Source organism: Lolium rigidum, chromosome 6 (genome assembly GCF_022539505.1).
Source record: "Lolium rigidum isolate FL_2022 chromosome 6, APGP_CSIRO_Lrig_0.1, whole genome shotgun sequence".
In the NCBI taxonomy this organism is placed as follows: domain Eukaryota; kingdom Viridiplantae; phylum Streptophyta; class Magnoliopsida; order Poales; family Poaceae; genus Lolium; species Lolium rigidum.
In genome coordinates, this window is record NC_061513.1 from 208,993,394 (window position 1) to 209,005,888 (window position 12,495).

General features: G+C 45.2%; 1 protein-coding gene and 1 long non-coding RNA gene across 3 annotated transcripts; one reads left to right on the forward strand and one right to left on the reverse strand.

Moving 5' to 3' along the window:
* Nucleotides 1-944: 944 nt before the first annotated feature.
* Nucleotides 945-10,605, reverse strand: LOC124660572. Of its 2 annotated transcripts, none has more exons than XR_006989912.1 (4): nt 10,488-10,605; nt 5,982-6,068; nt 5,109-5,201; nt 945-2,129 (listed from the first exon to the last, which is right to left on the reverse strand). It is a non-coding gene; the product is annotated as an uncharacterized LOC124660572 (long non-coding RNA). The 2 variants fall into 2 exon arrangements; XR_006989911.1 differs by having other exon boundaries at nt 5,865-6,068.
* LOC124660571 (transcription factor MYB61-like) lies at nt 2,636-4,781 on the forward strand. Its single transcript, XM_047198392.1, has 3 exons — nt 2,636-3,027; nt 3,155-3,284; nt 3,388-4,781. The coding sequence occupies exons 1-3, from the start codon at nt 2,895-2,897 to the stop codon at nt 4,397-4,399; spliced, it is 1,275 nt and encodes a 424-aa protein (XP_047054348.1). The 5' UTR covers nt 2,636-2,894; the 3' UTR covers nt 4,400-4,781.
* Nucleotides 10,606-12,495: the final 1,890 nt, after the last annotated feature.

The window sequence follows — 12,495 nt, forward strand, 5'->3', positions numbered from 1 at the left end:
TAGACACCGTTAATATTAGAAAACTATATTCGATAGACGAAGTAACACTAATTTGTGTTATTCATTTATCTTGCTATGAAATGAGGATGACACCGACATTTGTACAGGTTGATGCGCATGACCATGCATAATTAGTTTTTCAACAATGTTCAGCAAAGCGAGACATCATGCATAACAAACATGCAAACAAACTAAGGCCACCCCCTCACTACAGTATCTCCGCTAACCTACCATAAACCCTAGGAAAGCTGCATGAATCGAAAACTAGTGAAAACCTTCAAGAAGGACTTGTCACATGTGCGTCAATGATGACGAGTTCAACCATAAGTCGGTCTTAGAATTCTCCTCCCCAACGTCGAGCTTCGAGTTGCCACCTTCAGCACGGACATATCACGTGTACATCGATATTGGCTAATCTAAAATAATGTATTTTCACTTAAGTGTGTGCATACTTGTCGTTGGTACCCGGTAGTAACCTGGCAACTTAAGGGTCCTCCCTTGGGGAAAGGTGAAAGGAGGAGCCGAAGGCACATAGACAAATTAAGTGAGATATTCACTTGGACATGGCGTGACAACGGGCATACCCATAAATAAAATTAACGAGTGTGCGCAAATCAAGTGACCGGTGGCATTTCTTATTATATAATTCAACTTTTATCTCACATGAACAAATATTTTACAAATCTAAAATTTTGAGCAGGGGCTAGGCCCCACACTCAGCTTACTTAGGTCGGTCCCTGGTACGATGTGAGTCAACGAGGATACGTGAACAGCCAAGATCTGAACTGCTTAAGGGTGGCGAGGTCGACAGAGAGGCAGTGATTAACGGTGCTCGATGTCCAAACCTGTAAAATTTACATGATCACAGCTTCGCTTTCCCAAAGTGCACAACTTGAAGCACAAGCGACCAAATGCTAGCTGAGCACAGTAAGCGCTGGCTTAATCATTGACAGGTTGCAATAAGGAGCGATGGGCCCACGCGAGCGAGCCCACACAAGATGCCATGTTTGTCAAACCTGCTTTTTTGCCCGTGACACTCCTGCCAATGGGAGGGTTGCAAATGTCCTTGCTTTTCATCTTTTGCCTATTAATTTTGTCCAACAATGCCTTTAATTATTGGCATCCTCTTATAAATGGGACCAAAGAATCGAACAAAAAGTTGTTCCGAATGATTCAACAATCAAAAATAAATAAATGAAAGATCCTCTCCATGGAGATATTCTTGTGATTCAACTGTTCACATGCATGTGGAGCAAGAGAAGTTGCTAATCAAATTCTCATCATGAGTGATGACCAAGTTTTCAAATGAATAAAAACCTCCAATTAAGGGTGATACATTGTCAGGAAAGCAAGCAATCTTCTGGAAACATTCATATAAGGAGTAAAATACCTTTTCCCCTTTTCCTCCCTCTAAAACCCCAGAAAATCTTCACAAGGAACAAAGGAAGCTTCTAAGTATCAGGAAAAAATTGAGTTGTACAGATCAAAAAGATATAAAATGTTCAATCAATAATAATAGCATCCATGCTTATTTAATCAGGACAGTACCCATAGGCACATGGGCACTAAGAGGATGCCTTTCTATCATCCAATCAAGTTAAGGAACAAGCCTTTAGTTCTAGCAGACAATCAAGGATAACGAATAAAAATGCTTGGGTTAGACAACTAATTGCTATTATTGTACCTCAAAAGTTTTGTCTCCAAACAGGCCATCATCTGGAGTTTTTCGCATTGGAACCATAAACAAATTAACAACCAACAACGTTCCAGACCAAGATTACTGAACATGTGCCTGGTGCAGTTGAGTTTGGCTTAGCTCGAGAACACGGCCAGTGAAGAAATCGAATTTTCATATTATTTGCACTTAATGAGAAGCAATCATCTGTACATGAAGTCTGATTCTCCCAGCTGATGCTAACATCTCCAGGAGGTTCCAACATGCTTTCTCTTGGGACTGGAGCAATGAGGTTTCTGATTGGAACTTGGAGGTCCCAAAGAAAATTCACATCGCTGGCTGCTTGAGATAAGCAAAAGGAAGATTCTCTCTGTCCCGGGATACAAACATTTGCTGCGGTCCCGCAAAGGTCGATGGAAGCTTTCTCCAGGTAAGATGTGATGCAGTGTGTTACCTGTAAAAACAAAAGGAGAAGAATAATACTTTGGTGTGGCATACCATTGTAGATAAGATCAGCCAGGACTGCATAATAACCATGTGGATACACTGGAAATCTGAGCATCCCGGAAAAGAGAAAGTTCCATAGGACCATAGGAGTGTACTTTCCATTGGGAGTTTGCTGTGGAGACATTTCAAAATAACAGTGACAAACCAGCATCTCCAGGTCGCATTCATTCACCACAGGAGATAGAACATCAAGTCATTTTCCATATTTTGCTTTAACTGGCTTGCTTACAAAGTAACATACCTGACATAGAAAGGATGAAAACTGTGGAGTTTCTTTTAATAGGTTGCGGTAATTAGACTCTCAGGGACAAGGGGGCGGGTACAGCCCCACCGACAGTTGCAACGGGACATGGAGGGTGATAGGACAGAAGCCCACACACGCTTACAGAGAGGCAACAAAGAGAATGGCTAAAACTTCACAACCACCAGCTTTAAAAGAAGGGGCAAATGGGGAGGGAAGCCTGCAAAGGAAAGGAGTGCTGCCTTCCTCCAAATCCTGATATCTGCAGCCACTAGTTGCTGCCACAAGCTCCACTTTGTTTGCCAGGCACCAGTATATAAGTTACCGTGGGCTACTTGCAGCGGTCTCACTCTAGAACCATAAACCATCTAGAGGGTGTTCCGGACAAGATTTTGTGCTTCGAGAATTCCTCAAGAGTGTGAGTTGTGCAGCAGGTTACAGCGCTGAGCTTCATCTTCTGCAGTGACTTCAATGGGGAGGCATTCCTGCTGCTACAAGCAGAAGCTGAGGAAGGGGCTCTGGTCTCCTGAGGAGGATGAGAAACTCCTCAACCATATAACCAAGCACGGCCACGGCTGCTGGAGCACTGTCCCAAGACTTGCTGGTACATAATATTCTGTTCTCTATTCTTGTCAATTATTCCCTTCCTTTGATTTCTGTTCTTCTCCGAAAACAATTGTTTCTCCTCGCTGAATCCAAATCCCCTAAACTTGCCCAATGGATGGTTTCAGGGCTTCAGAGGTGTGGCAAGAGCTGTAGGCTGCGGTGGATGAACTACCTGAGGCCTGACCTGAAACGAGGTGCATTTTCTCAGGACGAAGAAGACCTCATCATTGAACTCCACTCTGTTCTTGGGAACAGGTAAAAATTTAAGCCCAAGTTGAAGTGCTAGAGAGTATCGAACCTGGTTAATTGAAAGTAAGTTTACTTTAATTTGGCGCGCCTTTTCCATATCGATGAGCAGGTGGTCTCAGATTGCAACAAGGCTGCCAGGAAGAACTGATAATGAGATCAAGAATCTATGGAACTCATGCATCAAGAAGAAGCTGCGGCAGCAAGGCCTCGACCCCAACACTCACAAGCCCCTCACCGAGGCTGATCGCAGCAAAGCAGCTCCCATCATCAGTACTGAAAGAACCTCTGAGTCCAGTGATGTCGACCAGTCAAGCGGTGGTGCTCTTGGCAACTTGGGCCACCTTCTCAGCGAGACAGCGCATTCACCAGAGCTCTTTCCATTGCCTGGTAAGCATCGCATGAAAGCTGCAAGCTTAGCAGGGGTGAAGGTGCCACCGAAGGAATTCTTCCTCGACCAGCTTGCTTCTGGTCATGAGAAACTACCCAGTTGTCATTCATCAGTCCCAGTTCCCAATTCCCCTTTCCGGCAGCTGCTTTCCTACAACAACGAGTTCAACAGCAGAGATGCTGGAAGCATGAACTCGCTCTGGTTTAACCAGAACGAGTCCAGTGGCAGTGTGATTTCCACCGTGATGCCACCAGTTTCACCATCAACTCACTCAACATCCACGGTGCTCAATTCATCACCAGAAAATCCACATTCTGGCATCCACAGTGCCCAATTCTACTGGGATGCAGCTAATCCTAGCAGCAGTTGCAGTACTCGAAGCAGTGGAAACAACAACTTGGGATTCGAGCTGCAAAGTACAGGCTCGCTTGTAGAGAACAGCATCTTCCCGTGGACAGATTTAGCACCAGACAAAGATGGCCAGGTGCAGCTAGAGGAAGAACTCAAGTGGCCTGACTTGCTCCATGGTACCTTCCCAGAGACATCGACAGCAATGCAGAGCTTTAGCAATTCACTGTATGAAGATGTGGTGAAGGCAGAGAGCCAATTCAACATGGAGGGGCTGTGTGCAGCCTGGTCTCAAAATTTGCAGCCACAACAACATGTCCAGGTAATAGAAGATATCTATGACAAGGATTTGCAAAGAATATCCTCGCCTTTTGAGAATATTTAGGAACCATGTTCCAGAATGCAAGGAACAGAGCAGTAGCAGAAAGTTGGGAGTTTCTTCATAGATACGTTTACAGGTTAAGAGGAGGTATTTGCATAGATACTTTTGATGACACAGAAATCAACATCAATTGCTGTGCAACTTTAGAAGATACTGCAGAGCAATGGGAAAAAAAGTTGTGTGCATTGCAGCACAATGTGTAGAAAAGTACATTTCAGAGTCTACCTTTCTTTGTCTTGAAATTTGATGTCTTCATCTGTACATGCATGCAGCTCGACTTTTTGTATACATGAGTTTTGGTGTGATCTTTATTTGTTATAAATAAATATAGACAGAATATGCATGTGTCGGTAGGTTCTGGAGACCATACAAGTAGCATCAGACTTTTCAACTGTTGCCATGCACGTCGAACAAATTTAATTATTGCATGGTGTATCTTTATCATTTAGTATTTTGTTACTTTTGAGGCGTTCCCCACATAATTTCTTATATATCGATGACAGCAGACCTCTGTCATATTGACCTGAGTTGTACTTTTATTTTCCCGCACCTTCGTGTTTTCTAAGTTCACCTTTTGCTAAGAAGAATCTGGGGAGTATAGGCATGGAAAAGGACTGCTTGATTTGATATGGTCCAAAGAGTCAACATCCTCAAGGAAAAGTAAAGGCATATTGATTTAAAAATGAACACACTAATTACGTGTATTACTTACAAAGTAGGTGGGTGATGATTCTGATGAGCCCTATTCGTACAGGACCTGTGGGCACCTGAAACCTGAATTCACTGCACAAGTCCCAGCTAGACACTGCAGCGCATCCATATATACAAAAAAATAAGTTAACAGCCTTTCCAAAATTAAACTAAATGGATAGAGATTTTGATTTGAACGATACCATAGGGGGTTTTCTGTGGCCGTGATAGCATAGATTATCTATTTTGGCTTAGTCTGCTTGGTAGGACCTTCTTTAAAAGAAATTTAGTAGTAGGACATTCTTAATAGTATGGGCCTTTCTAACACGATCTAATCAAGAAAATAAGTCAGATACAACTACAAGCCGTGACAAACTAAAACGACATGGCTAGTAATGATGGTTTTACCGATACAAAGGTGTGGCTACCATATCTTATAGAACATAAATCATTCTCCAACCAAATTTAGTCTGGCCTAGTAGGCTCCTCCTTTTTGTATACATCCAGCATAATATAAAAAAAAATTCAACATGGTGCGGCTGTCATTAACAACTTTCCATCCTTAAGTTCCGACAAAATAGCTTTAGATGCTAGAGGTTTTCTTTCATATGGTACAAACGAATGGGAATGATTCATGTTTACAAATATGTTGACATAAGTAACCTGCAACTAGAGTGATATATCAACGCAACGGGACCAAATCATACTAACTAGGACCAGCAACCTTGCGAAATTAATGAAACCAAATGATTCCAGAATAGTCCAACCAAAAGCATACCCACTTATTTGCAGTTGCTGGCAAAGAAAATTTGCACTATCCAGGAGCTTGGTTATTTAGCACGGGCATTAGGACTTATTCAGCAATGTGAACTTCAATATCAATTGTGGGATGTACCTCCATATTTATAAATCGATAGATACAGAGCAAGTGGTGGTAGAGGTCGCCATATGATGTGGCTACTTGGACATATATTGGATTTGTCTGCATGCAAATAGAAAAAATAGTATATCATTTGGAGAGCGTAAATAAGTGGAAAACACACAAACATAAGACACCAGTACTAACCCAGATAAAAAAAATAACTCTCATATTATGTATTGAGTACACTACTGATATAACTGAGTGCTGCAACTATGATCACCTAACATCATCATTAGAGGACAGAAGATGAAAGAAGGGGACAACCCCTATCACAGGATGCTCAGTGGATGACAGTTACAAAAGATGCATGTATTTCAAGTGAATCGCATAGTTCATCTGCTACCGGGAGGTTGAAATCCAGGTATCAACAATTTTGTGGCATGACGAATGTCACAAACAAATAGGCCATACAAAAATATTACTACTATAATTGGGGAGATCAATTTCCTTTACGATCGTCACCCCAGAGAAATAATTATCTTTATGACAGACAGTTAAGCCAATCGGTACATCACAATGATAAGACTATAGGGCTAGACAGCATTACAGGCCTGCATACTTGATTATGTTTGAACATTTCTTTCACCTTTCCTTTTGACATGAGCATGATGATGCTATTACAAAACCAGGAAGAAGCAGATTCATGTTATATGTATGCTAGAATTCAGAAAACAACCATGACTAACTGCCACAAACTGGAGTGCAGTGATGTTATGCCTTTAATGCATGACAAACTGCCACTATAGACACTCTCCGTAACATATATAAGGTGCCTAAAGTCTGAAAGTGCTTTTCTTGTAAATCTGGTTGGGCAGGTCGTCTACATGTTTTTTTTTCTCAGTACGAACTTATGCAGCTCTATCAGTTGACAAATAAATATCTCCGGTCTAGCATTTGAAAGCAATTTTGAGATGATATATGTGAGTGTCATCAGAGCAAACATTGGGAAAATTCACAATTACTGGGACGAACTTGGTCTGGGGTTCTCAGGTACGAGACGAGTTCAATGGACATGATCAAATGCCCTAGGAAAACTTGAAAAGATTTACAATGACTACATTCATGATCGGGCCAATTGGCTCATCCAGGGGGATGCGAACACGGCCTTCTTCCACGCTTTCGCCAATGGCCGGCGGAGGAAGTGTACTATTCCGAGCCTCGTCAATGACTCAGGGATCATTACTGATGAGAGGGAGTTGTAGGCACACATCTATGACTTCTACCGAGGTTTGATGGGGGCGCAGGCTGCGCCGAGCTTCCTGACACTTTCCCCCTCCATCTGGCACACCATTCGGCGCGTGTCGGACGGCGACAATGACAGCCTGATGCTCACCTTCTCTGGGGAGGAGATGGACATTGTCTTGGCTAGCATGAAGACGGATACCGCTCCGGGGCCGGACGGATTCCCTGTGTTCTTCTTCAAGGAGTTCTGGAAATTGGCTAAACCGCTTATTTTGGCGATCGCCAACGGCTTTGCTCTGGGGAGAGTAGACATTGCCAGACTCAATATGGGGGTCCTATCCCTCATTCCCAAGGTTCCCGGGGCGAACGATATTAGACAGTTCAGGCCGATTGCGCTTATCAACGTGATTTTCAAGTTTGTGGCCAAAGCGTATGCGATTAGGTTATCTCCAATTGCGCATAGGACGATTAGCCTGACCCAATCAGCTTTTATCCGGGGTCGTCATATCCATGAAGGGATCCTGGCTCTGCAGGAGATCATTCATGAGACCAAGTCCAAGAAACTTTGCGGAGTTTTCTTAAAACTGGACTTTGAGAAGGCTTATGACCGGGTGAACTGGGCCTTCCTGCGGGAGGTTCTTATCCGCAAAGGCTTTGAACCCGGGTGGGTTCACAGAGCGTTAGGTCTGGTCTCGGGGGGCCAGACGGCGATCACTGTCAACGGTGAAGTAGGGAACTTCTTCCGTAACGGCCGCGGGGTGCGTCAGGGGGACCCACTGTCCCCCCTCCTCTTTGACTTTGTGGTGGAAGCTCTTGCCTCCATCCTTGACAAGGCCAGAGAGGCGGGCCACATATCTGGGTTGATCCCACACTTGATACCTGGGGGGTGTCTCACTTGCAGTATGCGGATGACACCATCATCATGCTCCAGCCAGATGACCTGGCCATCGCCAACCTCAAATACATACTTCTCTGCTTCGAGAATATGTCGGGCCTCAGGATTAATTTCCATAAGAGTGAGGTGATGTTGCTAGGCAGGGATGAGGCTGAGGGGACCAGGATTGCCAATATGCTTAATTGCAGAAGAGGCACCTTCCCTTTTACTTATCTGGGTTTACCGGTGAGTGACCGCACGCTACTAGCCTCGGACTGGGGTCCGCTGACTAACAAAGTGGCCAAACACGCAGATCCCTGGATGGGAAAGTTGATGTCCTCGGCCGCGAGGCTGACGCTCATCAATGCTTGCTTATCGAGTTTGCCGTTGCATGCGATGGCGGTGAGCCTCTTGGGAGAGGGTGTGCATGGCCTGTTTGACAAGGCCAGGTCCCGTTTCTACTGGGAAGCAAACCGGGCTAAACGTAAATACCATTGGGTCAGATGGTCGGCGATGTGTAAGCCTAAATGCCTGGGGGGTCTAGGTATTGTGGACACGAGACTTATGAACATTTGCCTTCTGGCCAAATGGATTTGGAGGCTGTACGCTGGGGAGCAAGGCCTCTGGGCGGAGATCCTTAGGGCTAAGTATCTGGGGGAGAGGGACCTCCTCGCAGATAAGCATAGGCCCGGATCCCAATTTTGGAACACTATCCAAAAGATCAAGCATGTCTTCGACATGGGGGCCAGACATGCTATTCACAACGGCCGCGCCACTAGATTCTGGGTGGCCTGGTGGCATGAGAAGGGTCCCCTCAAGAATCAGTTCCCGGGCCTCTTTGCCATTGCGTCGGAACCCCTGGCCCCTGTGGCTACGCTCTTCCGGGGGAACCAGTGCAGGCTCACGTTCCGCCGTGAACTGTGCTTAGGGGAGCGCGTGGAGTTGGCAAACATCGCCCGGCTGGTGGAGGCCGTCCGCCTGTCGGAGACACAAGATCGGATATCGTGGTCCTTGGAGCCAAATGGGAAGTTCTCTGTGCGGTCTTTGTACAAGAGCTTATGCCAGGGCATTCCCCACAAACACTATGGGATAGTGTGGGAGATCAAGGTGCCACTCAAAGTCCGTATCTTTTTGTGGCAACTATCGAAACGTCGACTCCCCTCCAATGACAACATCCGGAAGCGTAAGGGTCCATCCAATGGTACTTGTGCCCTTTGCTTGGAGGTGGAGGATAACAACCATATCTTCTTTAGATGGCCGCTGGCACGCTTCATGTGGAGTGCGGTCAGAGACCTTCTTGGTTGCTCTTGGAACCCCTCGTGCTTTGCCGACATCTTTCGGTATATGCGCGTCCACGTCGGCCAGACTCGGAGAGTTCTTTGGTTGGCGTGCGCTGCCCTTCTTTGGTCACTCTGGAACGTTAGAAACAAATTCACCATTGAGGGTAGTTTCCCAGCTAACCTGGCTGACGGCTTGTACAAAATGATTGTTTACTTGCAGGCTTGGAAGCTTCTGGCTAGGAGAGGAGACCGGCAAGCGGTGGAGCTGGTGATTGGCAGGATCCGAGCTCTTCATGCTTCTATCAGAGATAGTGTCTAGTGCTCCCCACTGGGGCAGAGTGGTGTCAGGTGGCGCTCGGTGTTTCTAGGCGGCAGGCTTTGGCGTTGGGGCGTCGCCTCGTCGACTGTTGAGCTAGGTCGACCACCTTGTATCTTGTGTTGTCCAGGTCGTGTACCCTGTGCTTGTGGTTGTGTGGAGCGTCCCTCCATCTTGTCACGTCTTGTTCGTGTTGTGGATGATGTATGAATTCTGCCGTTGGGGCTTTATTAATTTAAAGCCGGGCTCTGCTCGAGCCTTTGTTTAACATTCAAGATTGGTCCTGCTCTTTCCATCGTAAATTTGATTTTTTTTCTCTTTTCTCCTAATGTTATTTGAGTGGCACGAACTAAATAAAAAATTACCTGATTAGAAATCTATAGTACAATTAGAGTTCAAAATTGTATGACTCAAAATAAGATTGAGTCGCAGGAAAACTTCATGCACACAATTAAGCACCATAAAAATGAATCAGTACCCCCAAAAAAAGTGAAGTTTTATTATGTGCTGCGGTGACAGAGAGTAGAATTCCACAGGATTGTTGACATCTCAACATATCAGCCGGCAATAGCAAATCACAACATAGTAGCATAGAAAATTTCCGCTTATGAGCATGCAGGATACGAGCAGCGGCAACGACAACTACATAAGTCTGGTCATGGGACAGCTAGCAGTGGTCTTGAACGGCATTGTGAATGAAATCCATCTACTGACAATAGGAAATCGCAAACACACGCACAAGGGATGTTAATGATGGGCATGGCGACGGTATTTCAGATAGGGGAGAATAATGTGACTAAGAGGAGAGGAACGCGCAGAGAAGGTACCGAGGGGGAGCGGGCGGCGGGCACCCACCGGGTGGGCTTCCGTTGGCCAGCAGCGGATGCAGGACTCGGATGGCGGGGCCAGTGGCGTCGTCGTCTTCGTCGCGTCGCTTGGTGTCGCTCCGGACCCAGCAGCAGCGCAGAGCTCGAGTGTACCACACGCACCCATCCTTGAATGCCTGGATCTTGGCCCGGGGTTTCTACAGGCCTTCTGCTGAGAGAACAGCCCAAGCCTGTCTTGCTTGGTTTCCTTTTTTTAGTGAACCTCGACCGCTTCTTTCCTTCTTTTATTGATCAAGAATATTCAGCGGAATACAAGGAGGTGGTGTTTTGGCTTCCAAGTGCATACGAATATATGAAAATGAATAAAATTTAAAATCCAAAATGTCAAAAAAACTGGGGAAATATTTCTTGTGTACAACAGGACATTCTTTGTTAGCACACATTTTTTGGGAAAAGGGAAACTTTTATGTGGCTTGAATAAAAAGAAAAGATAATCCAATGAATAGTCATGTTGGAGCATCGAAATTTTTCTTTTAATGTAGACAAAAATATCTTTTTTCCCTGAAAAGTTGTGTGCAAACATAGAATGCACTGACATACACACGTTTTTTTTTCTCCTTTTTTTGACATTTTAAAATGAGTTTTCAAACAATGTTTTCATCTGCACCCGAGAGCCGACTTAGATTTCAGATACAATATCGACTATTAAACGAACTTATGTAACCATAATCTAGGTAGACCGAGCGGCGGTACAGCTTGCTTAGCAATTTCGGCCTTATGGCAAGGGTATTTTGACATTTGCCCTCTATCTCTTTGGCTCTAGCCCAAAATAACCAAGCGAGAGCACACAAGGTTCCATGCAGTTAAAGATGATTACTCATGTGTCTCAAAATAAATATCATGTGATGTAAAGTAAATATTTATGTATTACATAAAAAATCACATAATTTCATTGTGAGAGTAAACCTAGAGGTCCTCTCAAGTCCTACCTAGCATCCACATCGTAATAGTCAAGGCCATGTCAAGTCAAACGAAGTACAATCTCATAACCATGCTCAACAAGTCAAAGAATGTGATAAGATTAAAAAAAAGTCAGCGAGAAGACTCAAAATGAAAGAATCCCACATATAGTGGAGGGATGAGGGTAGATGGTCTAGCATAGAGGCTACCTAGTGGAGTAAGTTTTACCCTTCTACCTCCAACTTCTCCCTCGTGAAAGAGAAAAATATATCCTCGTGTTTTGTGTGTTTGATAACAACACTAGAATGAATTTCACCGTGTACATAGTTTGCTTTGAATAGATTTGCAGGTGCACGGTTCCTTCGCTGAACACATCAGGATCGGAAGACTCAAGCGTAGCTTATAGGTTTTCTGGTTTTGTGTGTGTGTCGCGAGGTAACATGGTTGGAGAGGAAAAGAGGAGAAACCAGTTCCAGCTTGATCGGTAGTACCGGTACCAAGAGCGGTAGTACCGCTATCGCTATTGGTACCGGCCACCAGTACCGCAGCTGCCTTCGCACGAGGGAAGGGCTTACAGTATGTGTTACTGTACCTTGACGGTACCTCGACCGGTAGTACCGCTCCCAAGCGGTACTTCCGCCCAGGTACCGCTTTGGTACCGTAACCACAAGCTACGACACTACCTCCTTGGTACCGCCATGGTACCGGGAGGGAGTCCGGGACTCGCAGAGACCCTGCTGGTACCTTGACGGTACCGGCAGCGGTAGTACCGCTTTCAGTCTCACGTGGCATTACTGAAGGTTGTTCTCGAACCCAAAGCGGTAGTACCGCTCGTGCGGGAACTGAACTTAACGGTTGGATTTGGGAGGCCCTATAAAAGGGGCCTTTGTTCTCCAGCTCGTTTCAAGTCTTCTCTTTCTCTCTCCTCCACTGTTGCTGAGCTCAAAACCTTGAGGATCTCCTTCCCCATCCAACCAATCTTGCCCAAACTTTGAGGATTGGTGGAGGAGACCCCGATCTATAGTTCTACCAAGAGAGATTTCACCAA